This window comes from Podarcis tiliguerta (assembly GCF_965153285.1).
Source record: "Podarcis tiliguerta genome assembly, chromosome: 6".
In the NCBI taxonomy this organism is placed as follows: domain Eukaryota; kingdom Metazoa; phylum Chordata; class Lepidosauria; order Squamata; family Lacertidae; genus Podarcis; species Podarcis tiliguerta.
The window spans coordinates 95795939-95809509 of NC_139539.1; the positions used below are offsets into that span (position 1 = coordinate 95795939).

General features: G+C 44.6%; 1 protein-coding gene across 5 annotated transcripts in view; it reads left to right on the top strand.

The window, feature by feature from the left end:
• Positions 1-13571, top strand: part of RGL1 (ral guanine nucleotide dissociation stimulator like 1) — a 140610-nt gene that overhangs the window by 42769 nt on the left and 84270 nt on the right. For 2 of the 5 annotated variants that reach the window (XM_083446508.1, XM_083446509.1), the window contains one exon: positions 3627-3737. The exons of 1 other annotated variant lie outside the window; for it this stretch is intronic. In XM_083446508.1, coding sequence (XP_083302634.1) covers positions 3627-3737 — 111 coding nt within the window. Of the gene's footprint in view, positions 1-2323; positions 2668-3626; positions 3738-13571 lie in introns of those variants that run through there. 2 more of the 5 variants (XM_083446510.1, XM_083446511.1) reach the window with 2 other exon arrangements.

The window sequence follows — 13571 nt, forward strand, 5'->3', positions numbered from 1 at the left end:
TGAAATGTCCTGTTCCCTGTTTCCCTTGCCTTCAGAAGTTTCTTGGAACTCCATTAGACCAGAAAATACCTTTTATAAATTTGAGTAAATTAGTGCCTACAAATAGTTAAGGATGGATGATCCTGTATAGCCAAAATATTAAGTATAGCCAAAATAATATAGATAGATAAATTAATGCATTTTAAAAGGGGAAATGGTCATCTGTTTAAATTCTGGCAAGTGTTCATAAAATTTTGGCATAGGGTTAAATCTTGATAAAATATAGACAAGAATACTGATTCAGTTATTTGATTAATTTGAGGTTGTGTGTGATTTTAGAGCCAAAAGAAATTTATCTGAGTAAGCTCAGGTTCCCTAATGAATACCTAGTATGTCTGTTAAATCAATTTAGCAGAGGTAATAACTGGTGCTCCAAATGCTACATTGTGGTATTTGTTAATTCCATTTTTACTCGATGAGGCCGAGTGGACAGCCTTATTTTCTGCTAGGGGCTGCATTGCCAGCAGTGAGCAGACCAAGAACCAATGGTGGGTGGAGCCAGAGACAAAAGTATTTTGGATTAACTAATCCAGAATAAAGAGCACCCTGTCTCAATTTTCACCATGGCTATGTCACATTGTAATTCCCAATTCTGTGGAAATCTGCTCAGAAGTCAGTCTCAGGTCTGATGGGGTTTTCCTCAAATAAATTATACTGTAGATTTTTTTTAAAAAGTGCAACAGGCCAGTGCTGCTCATGTTGTGGGAACACCTAAATTTTTGGTGTTCACAGAGTGTGTACAAACTCTTGTCCTTTTTCTTAATTCTGACATACTTTATTTAATAATCTTCATGTGATGACCTCCAGGCTTTTAATGCTTGAAAGAAAAGAAAATTCATGTTTTTTCAACTTGGATGCAACTTTACTGTGCAGTCTAGTACCATCTTGATTTGTGGTGCCCTATTGTAAACAGCAAGGCTACTGGCTATAACTGAGCTACTGACTTTGGATGTGTTTTTTCAAAGTAGAACACTTTCCCCGCCTCCAGATATTTTATTTATTAGAAACAAATTGTTGGGCCATTATCTAATCATTTCCACTGCAGTCTTCCAAAAATCTCCTCAAAAGTCAGCCACACTGAGTTTTACTTTCCTGATTCCTGTACCTGCAAGGACAAATTTTATATTGTAAACTGCCCTGAGATATTTGGATGAAGGGCAGCATAGAAATTTATTGATTTAATTAATTATGTTTTCTTTTTAATACATCTGTTTTGTGCAAAAACAGCTCTGCGCATAAGAGCTGTTTTAAAATAAAAATACTGTGAACCTGCCTTCAGCAGCAACTGGTGGAAAAAAGCAGGCATCATCCTTTGCTTTGAGCTTATAGAAAGAAAGTGAAAATTGTGGGTGCGACAATAGATGGCACTCAGCAAAATGTCACTGCACAAAAAGTCCACCCACACAATACACTTCAGTGTATCCACTGTCGTGTAATGTGTGATTTTATATTGGTTTTTCTCCCCTTTTTGGATTATCCACAAATTGGGAAAATCTGAATTTAGCAAGGGGAAAGTACAGACTCCCACTTGGATGAGGAGGACATTGTGTGGGTGCTTGCAATCGATCAAACAATCAAAAAAACACAAACTGTTTCAAATCCATATTAAATGCCAATATGGATCAGCCTTTGGGCTTTTCCAGCATTGCCAGGAACATCTTTTTTCTTTTCTTCCATGGGGAAGGTTATCATCCAGACTGGAGAACTCAAAAGGCTTACTACCCTTGTGTGACATTTCAGCTGGTCCTAATGAAGGTATTTCCCTCCTGCTACTTTTGCATTTCCTGCGTTACTTTTTGGGAAGCTTGTTTCCTTATATATTCATGGGTCTAACAGCATTTTCCCATGTGAGACTTCCTTAATGCAGATGTGAAGCCTTCATGTGTAATGTCTGCAGTGTATGTTTGATCTCTGTTCCGTTGCACATGAACCATATTTGTGTGTCTCACAGTCAGTGTGAAAAAGTTGGATGGCACTTTCAACTTCGGAAGTTGTGGAAATGCTCTTTCCCTCCCCCTTTCCATCCCTTCAGCTACGAACCCCGGTGATCATGTGGATAAAGTCAGGGCTCAAGAGGAATTGGGTGAACTAGTCTCGAGACTGGCGCGTTCCTTTGGCTGTGGCTTTTGCCGACTAGCGCCTCCTTCGCCAGGTGCATTTCTAGCCCTGGTGACTTTGGGGAGCTGGAAGTACCACTTCCCGTTGCCTTGGGAGATGGGCTTCTTCCTCCTCTTCCCCTTGCGAGCCCCTCGCGGGGGCCGTTCAGACTGAATTCTCTGACGTGTCCAGAGAAGAGAAGTGGAGCTGCCCCCCCGCTGCTCTTGGGGCGCCTGGCAGGAGAGGCCGAGCTCCGGCCCGGAGTCGCGGCGGCCGAGAGAGTCTTTCTGGCTTGGAAGCCCCGCAAGAGAAGCCTGTCTGCGCGCGAGCATCAACAGGAAAGCCCGACCTCCCTCGCTCGGTGTCGGGGCGGAGCCTGCGCGCCGCGCTGCCTCGGGGTGTTTCTGGCTGGCGGGCCGCGGAGCGAGCGCAGAGCAGCGCCGGGAAGAGCCGCGGGCCGGAGCGCCATGCCCCTTCCAAGGGCCGCGGAGGAGAAGGCTCAGGATGAAACTGCTCGGGAGAGCTAAAATGGTAACGAACTCGCCGCCTTTCCCCTTTCCCGAGGCTGCTCTTTTAGGCAGGGACTTGTTCCGAGGGGGAGCGGACATTTCCTTCCCTCTCTCCCCCTCGCTGGCTCTTCGGGGAGTAACTTCAAGTGTCTTTTTAGAACCTTTCCTGCTGCTGCTGCTGCTTCGTGTGACTCGCTATTGTTAAAGCGATGCTTCTCTGCAAACTAATGAACTTTTCTGTCCATGCGCTTGGTGTGGGAAGGAACCGGGGGCGGCGGGAAACAGTAGGAAAGGAAGCTAGCTGGACAAACTTTTTGATAAACGGGGGATATTTTCTTCCTTGGTCAGCCACAAAGAGCTGCTTAAATCTATATTAATCAACAAACCCAGAGGTTTGTTGCAGAACAGATTTCCAATCCAGTTTAAGAGATGTTATGATAGTTTTTCCTCTCAGCTTTCTGGCATGTGTGACTTAAAAAACAAACAAACTTTGGTGGACATCACTAACCCTTGCACATCCTGAAAAAATATTAAAATGAAGATTTACTGTAATTTACATGCCTGTTAGAGGACTATCTGTCTTTCTGAGTAATTAATTACTTTAAACGTGCAGCTATCTCTGCAATGGCAAAAGTAATGATAATGCTAGTTGGTGGTAAGTCGGGAGCATTTCCTTATGAAAAGACATGGCAAAACTATTTGAAATATGTGCAGTCCTAGCCGATTGTGTGTGGTGGGGACGGGGGAAAGCTAAGTGGAAACTCATGGTCTCCTGATACCACAGGCGAGAAGAGCTTGCCAAGTATCTCCCAGGGATCAGCCTCCCTTGGCAAGTGTCTTGTCTTTGTCTGTGATAGTTGTATTTTGCTTTGTACCCCTTGGGCTGCGCAGTCAGCCCTCAGCAACAAGTTCTGCAGCTGTTGGTGGAAACAACCTGTTGTTGTTGTTTTAAGTCAAGCGTTTGTTTTCTTCCTGCGGCAGAGCTCAATTCAGGATTGGGGTGAAGAGGTTGAGGAAGGCGCAGTTTACCATGTCACCCTCAAAAGAGTGCAGATTCAACAGGCTGCTAATAAAGGAGCAAGATGGCTAGGGGTGAGTAAAAAATTTTTTGAAAAAATGTCAGATTGGCATCTTGTACAAATGCTTGGTGGACTTTGGAGTCCTGGTTGAAAGAGCTGAAGTCCAAGTGTACTCTGAAATGGTGCCAAAGCCTGATTTTAACATTAAAATTCTTGCTGGTTTCCTTTTGCATTTGGTTCTTCATCTCTGAGCACAAGACGTGAAATTTAAGAATCTGGGTGAACTGTAGCATCGATGCAGCTTTTACACACACACACACACACACACACAAAATCACCACCGTTGTAATGCATATAGGGATTTAAATTTGGGTTTCTCTTGTGTGTGTTTTTTTTAGAGAGGGGGGAATAGCTCAGTGGTTGTGTACAGGCTTTGCAGAAGGTCCCACATTCAAACCCTGGCATGTCGAGTTGGACGATTTTCTGATGGCAGGGCTGGGACAAAGCTGTGCCAGAGACTTTAGAGAGCTGTTGCCAATCCAAGGACACTATTCTGGGCTAGGTAGACCAAGTGCCAGATATAAAAAAGTTCCCATTTGTTTTGAACTGGATACTGCAGCATTCGCCAACCTGGTGCTCTCTAGCTGTTTTGTACTACAACTTCCATCTGCCCCTGCCAGTGAAGACTGGAATATAATATTCCTCCAGATAATGATATTGAGAACACACTGATAAAGCCAGGCAGACTTTGGCCTTGCCAGTATTTATACGGGGAACTTCTGAGCTCCCCCCACCATGCAACCCCAAAGAAGAGTGGATATATGTCTAACTTCCTCTGTTCTTTCCATATTGCAGAGTTGGGCATTTTTATTTGTGCTTACACATCTGATGTGTAGAAAAGGCTACTCTTCTGCAGAAGTTTCAAGCCCGTAAAAATGTACAACTACATTGTGCTAAGCCTTATATGGCAGGGGTGGGGACTCCAGTTCCCATCAGTCTCAGCTGGTATCACTAATGGTCAGGGAGGATGGGGGTTGGAATTCAGTGACATCTGGAAGAGCACCATGCCGGCTTCCCCTTAGGTTTTCAATCTCTGCTCTGCTGGACTTGGTGAGAGCTTGTATTAAATGACAGCTTTCCAACACCCACTGGCAGAGGAAGAGGTGTGCGGGGGGAGCGCACTGCCCCTGGCAGCATGATCCTGGTGGGGTGCCATCGTGGCTGCCCCCCCGCCCATGCTGGGCGCCACGCCCCCACAGGCGGCACACTACGCCCCCGGACGTGCGCCACATCCCCGGGATGTGTGCTAGTCCCACCCCTCCTTCTCTCCGCCCCCCGGTGTCAGAGCATGAAGTTCCGCCACTGCCAACACCAACCGTTGTTCTGGTAAAATGTATGATCTTTCTTAATGTTTCTTACCCTTTGGTATTAACAAGGCAGCCACTGCATATTGCTACTCTTCAGTTATCCTGATGATTTTATAGAAACTGAGAATCTTCCCAATGGGATCGGTTGCTTTGGAATGATTACTACTTGGGCCATGCCCCAAGTGCTCCACCCCTGTACCCACCAGACATGTTGGATGTCCATGCTCAAGTAAGGGTGTGTAAGACTTACAGAGAGGCAACCTTGTGCAATATGTGCATGTAGTGCCCATATGAGAAAGGTATCTAATGTGAGGCTTAGTCCAACAACATCCTAAGGGCCACAGGTCCTGCATTCCTTCCTGCCACAGAGTGATAGGCTATATAGAGGCACCTTGTCTAGATATGGCTTATGTTATATTTTACAGTGAGGCTTGAATTATTTCCATCTTGGTATGTTTTGTTGTTTGTTGAAATGCAATTTTGGTTTCTTTGGTATTTTTATTGTCTTGTCTTGTAAGGGTTTAAGAAGCTTGGTTGCTTTAAGCTATCTCAAGTGTCCATTTCAAAAAAAGGCAGGCAATGAATAAATGCAATAATACATATTTAATCACTTGGAAGTTGCCTTGAGTGCAGTATAGCATAAAGTCGGTTTAGAAATTCTGAAAATAAAGATCTTATTTTCAAGCATTTGTTTATTGTGAATATAAAAAATGCCTTCTATGGGAAAGCTCAACAAAAGTTAGCTTGGATTTTCAGTTCTGTGCATCTTTCTCTCTCCTTTTTAACATCTCTAACTGATAGATATTTTAAGGAACATTGGAACTTAAATACACTTCTTGTCAGGTGGACTACGTTATGAAGCAACATGGCCAGGCAATATTACCAAGTTCCCTCCAGTGCATCTAAGATAGTGCTGGGAATGTCCCTCTCTTTTCATATTCCTAAGAAGTACACAGCGTTCTCAGATGAACAGATGACTTCAAATCTGCTTCCTTTGCAGTGGCAGGTTTCCCATCTTTGCCTCCTGCTTTTAAGAGGGATTGGTTGGGCGGGGGGATAAAATATTTGAATATTTGTCACAGATGACAGCTTTTGCTGGGGTAAAAGGCCATTGAGAGTGGCACTCTGTCCTGTAGCAGAATTAAAAAAAAAAATACAAAGGAGGGAATTTTTAAAGACTGCTTTTGTCTGCTTTAATTCGGAGTCTCGGAGCACAGGATTGTGGATCTGGTTCAGCATCAAGGGCCATGCTGGAAAGGCATCTTGAAGCAAAGGGTGGTAGCTAATTTACATTCCAATTATTGAACAATAGAATTGGCATGGACATTGTATATCACAGACAGTAGATAAATCTAGTCTTGAGACTGAGCCTTGAATCCAGCTTTTTGGGTGTGTTGGAGGATTGAAGCCATCCACCCCAGTAGGCTTCCAAACTAGGCTCAACAACATATCTGATAGATGTTGATAGCTACTGTTCAGTTCTGTGGAAGAAGGAGAGAGTGGATGACAAAACGTGGTGGGGTGTGGAATCACCTCTGCTCCTTGCATACAGTCAGAATGAGATAAGTTGCATTTCTCCTGCTTTCACGGTGACAGGATTTCATAGGAACACGGGAAGCTGCCTTAAACCAGGTCAAACCATTGGTTCACCTAGCTTTGCATTGCCAACACTGAGTGGCAGGGCTTCCCAGTTTGTCTTTCTAACGCTGCATGGAGATGCCAGGGACATTTTGCATGCAAAGCATGTGCTCTGCCACTGAGCTACGACCCTCCCAGTGTTTGCTAAAGGAGAGAAAGGAGCTCAGCATGGCCAACACACTTGTGAACTGGGGGGGGGGGGCTGGGGGGGGATATAATGTTTTCTTTTCAGCTGTGGCAGCAATACTCTTAGTTAGCAGCAGGAGTTGCTCTACATAGTGCACTCTTTCTAAGCAGAGATGCATTTGCTCATGTGGGTTCTATTTCATGGTCCTGGCAGTGACAACGACAGAACTGGAACCATGACAGAAAAGGGAAGCCCAGTTGGCTTTGCAATGTATATATGATTCTGCTTTGTGGAGAAGAAACTGTTTGCTTTCTTCAAAAATTAGCAAGCCCTAAACAGAAAGCAGGCGGAATGCTAGTTTGTTGTTTTATTTTGGAGCCAGTTTAATTGTCATAGTGATGAACTTGCACAATTAAAAGGACATGAAAAACATGCCCAGGGGAAAAAAAAGAAACCTCTAAGGCATTGGAGAACTAGCAGTGGGGTGCAGCAGCAGCAGCAGCAGCAGCAGACTTTATGGGCTTGGAAAGGTAGTCAGTGCCAATAGGCTAGTTTTACCCAAAACAATTCTGGTGCTGAGGGATGGAAAATGAAAAGCTGGGCACTGGCAGCCTGATCAAATCCTTTAATTAGGCTAGCCAGTGTGGCACCTTCTCGTGTGAGTGGACTCCAGTCCTCACTAGCCCCAACTTGCAGAGCCAATGGTCAGGGCTTATGGGAGTTGTAGTCCAGCAATATTTGAAAGGTGCCCTGCTGGCTACCCCTGCTTTTGGACTGTGGACAGGGGAAGAGACTATGGATGTGCCCTCCCTCTCTCAGAGCTTGGCTATACTTCTTTTTTTAAATGATTTTTATTGGTTTTACATATAATCACATTACATAGCACCATATCCTCTTATTTTATCTCCTTGGCTCAACTAAGCCTAACAACTTCCCTTACAGTTCGCTTCGTTTCCTATCCTTCTAATATCATTATCTAAAATATTATATTACTCAACCTGAATAGGTAGCAATTTCATCTTACAAATCTTCAGATAACCCTGCTAATGATGTTAATTGCTTACAGTTGTCTTTCAAATATAATATAAATTTGTTCCAGTCCTTTTGGAATGCTTGGTCTCGCTGGTTCCGGATTCTTCCCATCAGTTTTGCCAGTTCTGCATCAGCCTCATCTTCCACTCTTCTTTCATTGGTAACTCCTTTTGTTTCCATCTTTTGGCTAACAAAATTCTTGCCACAGTGGTTGCATATAAGAACATTTTTTTATCTTGTCTCGGTATCTCTCTACCCACAATACCCAATAAAAATGCTTCTGGTTTTTTAACAAAAGTGTTTGTAAACATTTTCTTTAGCTCATTATATATAATTTCCCGAAAAGTTTTTACCTCTTTACATGTCCACCACATATGGTAAAAAGTACCTTCCTTTTCCCTACATTTCCAACATGCATTGAAGCCAATGAATGTTCTATACATTTTGGCTAGTTTAACTGGTATTAAATACCAACTATACATCATTTTCATACTTCACCACTTCATAGTTCTCCTTCAGTGTAGTCGAGTGAGCCAGGGGTATAGAGGCAAACTGGTTGCTGTTGTGTAGCAGAACACATTTCAGTGATCGCTTGCTGCTGTCAATGAACAGTCTCCAATCTTTGGGTTCGTACTGTGGCACTCCAAGCTTGAGCAGAAGCTGCGCAATATCTGCACAGTACACCAAGTCCTTCTCTTCCGAGAAAAAACGGAGGTACTCTTGATGCCTGTTGCGGAAGAAGCTGATGCGAGCACTGTCAGAGAGGAGGTTTTTTTCCCTTCAATCTGGATGCCAACAGTTCGGCAGAGTCCTTTGACAATTCTTCGTGGGGCGGCTGCCCCATTAACTTAGTTTTGATCCCCCAACTTTATGCTTTGCCGCACCAATTTATGGAAGATTTTGAGGTTTTATGACTTCAAACTGATCCCTTTTCGACATAATCACCCAGAACTATCGGACCTGAATACTTCTTGTCATTAAAATAATCATTCCCAATCAAAACAATTATTCGACATGGCATTTTACCCCCACCAACTTCTTCTAAAATGCTCCACACTAGTGTATATGTGAACAAAAACATAAAAAATGACATGTGGCCATAGCTCAAAAACTTGACCTGATTGAGCAAAACCAATGTGATTTTTGGATTCAGCGCATCAGATTCATCCTAAATCAACTGAAAAAATGCAGACAACAAATTTGTTGTTGACCAGTGTAATATATACACTTCATTTATTTGATGATAATGCAACCAATTGATCACTAATTCTTTTATTTCCTCATATACTTCTACTCGCCCTGCGTGGAGCAGTTAAGAGTTTACACATACCACATAAAAATACTGCCATCTTTCTGCACAATGCACCAAATTCAACCAGTCCCTTTCCCTGGTGAGGTGGAGCATAGGAGCTTAAATTTCAGAAGTCAGGACAGCTTGGGGCAGGGGGAGCAAAAAGGGGCGATGAAAGTGGTGGGAATAAGAGCACGGCATGTCAGGATGATGCTGACTGAGAAAGAGATGGGAGTGAAGAAGAGAATAATAAATTTCTGAGGCAGCAGCTGCTTCTAGGAAGGCAGAACCCCTCTGCTGTTGGTATAGAAAACCCAGCTCCTTTTCTCCCACAGTTCAGAATAATAGGAGAAACACAAAGTCTAGGATGGTGACTGATGGGATCAGCAACCTATAGTCCCTCAGCAATATCCATCACCCTGAAAAGTGTGACCTAGACCCCAGCGGCCAACTCAGAGGAAAGTCTTTCTGCAGACCTGGCCCACTCCACACCCATCTCAAAGCAGCCTTCCAGTAAAATGAGTTGCGGACAAGTGTTGCAGTTAAAGGCATGTTGCTGGTTTGGATAGCTCTAGCACTTAATGCTTCTATGCTGTCAGCAAATCTAGCTTAAAAATGGGAACTATTACTTTTTACATGGGTCAGCAGGAATATTTTTCTGCACTTGGAAGCTTAATGTTGGTTCTTTGCAATGTTTCACTTTTTAGGTCTCCAAGATCTTCAAGAAAGACCCAGTAAACAATTGCCATAACATTTGTAACTAAGAACCTATACTTGAGTTGGCTTATTCTCCTCCCGCATCTCCCAATCAGTTTTCCTTTGTGTCTTGTTCTTCTAGAGCTGGGATGTCCAACTCCCAAGAGACTGCGATCTACTCACAGAAAACAGAAAATAAAACTGGCAGGGTTCAGGTCAAAGTTGTTGAGCTTTTTTAAGGGAGGAAAGTTGCATTTTGGGGGGGTTCAGGCAAAGGTTTTTGAGCTTTTTTGGGGGAAGAAAGCCCCATTATTAAAGGGGAAATGTCAGGCTAGACTAAAGGGGAAAGGGGATCGCCATGAAAACAAACGATCGCTATGAAAACAATCTGCCTCACAGTGAAAACTCCGCCTTCTGTTCCAGCGATCCTGCAGGGCGGGGAGAGGGGCTGGCTGCTATGAGGCAAAGGAAAAGGAGCCCGCAATCGACAGTGATCAACCGGAACCTTCCGGGGATCAACCAGTCGATCCCGATCGACATATTGGGCAGCCCTGTTCTAGAGTGTAAGCCTTGCTCATAGTGATCCATAAGCCACTCTGGCAGCCTTTGGGGGCTGACTGACTGATTTGAACAATTGTTCTCACACTCAATCTATCAACCAATGGCCCTGCTTCCTCAGGCCAAATGCTCATCGGGTTTAGCATTTTGTTCCTCAGGGCCATCTTTACCTGGAGGGTGCAAGGGGTGCGGGGCACCCAGGCGCTGAATTCTGAGGGGTGCCAAATGTATTCTGCCCCCCCAATGTATACCTACTTTATACTGGACCCTCTTGATTGGCGGCAGTGAAAGCAAAGTGTCCCCCCCCCCATCGCTCTGTTACTTGGTAGCGTCAAATATTCCTGACGAGTCAGGAACCAAAGCAGTTATTTTGGCTGTACCGTTGTTACAGGTGAGCGATTTACCTCCCCCAAAAAAGGTCAACAACTTTGAGTTTGTCCCCCCCCCCCAAAAAAAATTGTGGGCGACTAAACTAAATTTGTGGGCGCTGGGTGGATCTTTGCACCCCGGCGGCCTATATGCTTGTTCCTCCAGTGGCCAACGAGATGCATATTGAAATCCTGGCGGCCCATATGCTTGTTCCTCCAGTGGCCAACGAGATGTATATTGAAATCCTGTCAGAAAGACAGAGCACAGGAGGAGCCGCCTCCCTCTTGGGAGCCACAGCTCATCCAGACTTCCACGTGTCCTGCTGCTTTCCCCCAGGAAAACCCTATTTTACCACTGAACTGGAGCAAACGTCCGTTGAGTTTTCCGCTGATGGACATTTGCTCCAATTCAGCACTAAAGAGTGGGTTTTCCTGGGCGAAGCGGCAGGGCGAACAGAAACCTCTCGGACCTTCTAGGCACAGCCAAGCAGAACTGTGGATGAGCCTTTGAGGCATATTGCCTCTAGCACTGGAGGCAATAGAGAGAGAGCCATTGTGACGAGTAGCTACTGGCAGCTTTATACTCCATGAATTCTGAAAGCCACTTTTAAAGCTGCGCTTCTTAGTAGCAAATTCCATAGCTGAACTACGGTATATGTTGTTCAATGAAGTATTTCTTTTCACCTGCCCTGAACCTCCCCTCGTTCAGTCTCATTGGACGAACCCAATGAGAGAGATTATGAGATTATGAGAGAGAGAGAGAGAAACCTCTTCCTATCCACTTTCTCCACACCACGTGTAATTTCATGCACTTCTGCCATGTCCCCTATTACTCACCTTTTTTCAAAACAAAAAAACTCCAAATAGAACATTACCTCTGTTGCTCCAGCCACTTGGTCATGTTGTTTTCTTTTTGGCACCTTTTCCAGCTCTATTTTATCCTTTTTGAGCTGCTTTGAATAGAACTGTACACAGTATTCTAAGTGTAGTTGCACTGTAGATTTGTAGAAGGGCATTATGGCATTCACAGTTTTAATTTTGATCCCTTTCGTAATGATCCCAAACTTGAAATTTGCCCTTTTCATCAGATCGCTTTCCTGTTCAGTCACTGTCAGCTCATGTCCAATCAGCATATATATTAAATAAGGATCTATTTGCCCCAGTGTGCGTCACTTTGCACTTGCTTACGCTGAACCACATTTGCCCTTTTAATGTCCATTGATGTAGTTTTGAGAGACCCCGGAAATCTTTCAGCCTAAATAATTTGGTCATAAGGTGCCTTCTGTGATTATAGATTGTTAGATACTCCCCTCCCCCTGCATTGTATATACAGAATATCTATGGGAATCTGCTTTATTGCACTGATCTGTGTCGATACGTAATGGAAATGGGTTCATGACTTCTCACTGCTGCAGAACAGCAAAATTAATTGTTTAATGCTGCTACATTGGTAACTTAAGGCAGATGGTCCTACAGTAACAAAAAAATAGTGTATGTATAATTGGGTATTAGCTGCTTTCCAGAAGGGGGTGTGCATCAGCTATGAGATTCGACTTGTTTCTGTAGCTTTGAGAAGCTGTTTAATCTGTTTTGGAGGAGTTCTGTGTCTTTCCACTTATTATTTGGGACTGTTATTTTAACAATAGATCATTTAAAAACAAAGTTCTGTTTTATCCCAATTTAGTAAAATGAGGAACTGAAAAATAGTTATACCTTTCCCCCTTTCCACAAAAGTTGATAAAATTTGTAGGCATAGCAGCCCTTCCAGATTGGATCCCCTCCTAAATGAATAGACTAAATCAGGGGTCCTCAAACTACGGCCCACGGGCTAAATCCAGCCTGTCCTGCAAGGGCGAACAAAGAGGGGGCAGGGGGCAACCGACAGCGAGCGGCAAAGTGGCGGCGAAGCGTTCTGACTGAATGCAACAAAAGCATTCAGCAACAACTCCGCGCCCGGCCTAATCATAATCTCTGCGGCCGCATTGCATGCTGGGATTCATATTTTCCTGCTAAGGCAGAGGGGTCCCTCCCTCCTCCTGTGTTTTGAGCGTTCTGCTGAACTTTGACCCCTCCGCCTTCCCGTAGTTGCCTGCTCCTCGCTAAGGCAGAGGCGCCAGCCGAGGTGTGGCACTACAAACCCTTTGGCTCTGGACTTGTCGTAGGTGCAGCCACGCCGCTTAGTCCTCAGAGCCCCCTCGGCCCACGGGCGCCTCCTGCAGAGAGGCAGGGGCTGCGTGGTGCCTGGATCACCATGGCAGCTCAAGGGAGCTCGCCTCCCCACAGGGCGGGATCCCATGGGCTGGAGGCGGAGGCCCCGGGCGGAGAGAACGGGCAGCCTCTCCCGACAAGCAGCCAGCTCTTGCAACAGGAGGAGGAGAAAGAGGCACGGGGACCTGCCTTATACTGAGCCAGACCATTGCTCGGTATTGCCTACCCAGGCGGGCAGCAGCACTCCAGAGTTTCATGCAGGAGGCTCTCCCAGTGCCACCTGGGGATGCCAGGGGTTGAATTTGGGACTGCTGCTGAGTATTTATTTATTTATTTATTTGTAATTGGATTTATATACCGCCCTATACTTGGAGGTCTCAGGGTGGTTCACAGAACAAAATCAAAATCTAAAACCACAATATGTATATAATCAAAATAAAGACAACAACCCAATAACATCTCCCCCCCCCCCCAAAAAAGAACCACATTTAAAAAGGGCATAGGATGCCAATCAAATCAACTCAAAGCCTGGCTAAAATGGAACATTTTTGCCTGGTGCCTAAAGGTGTATAATGAAGGCACCCTTTTTTAAAAAAACTATAGTCCGGCCCCCAACAGTGTC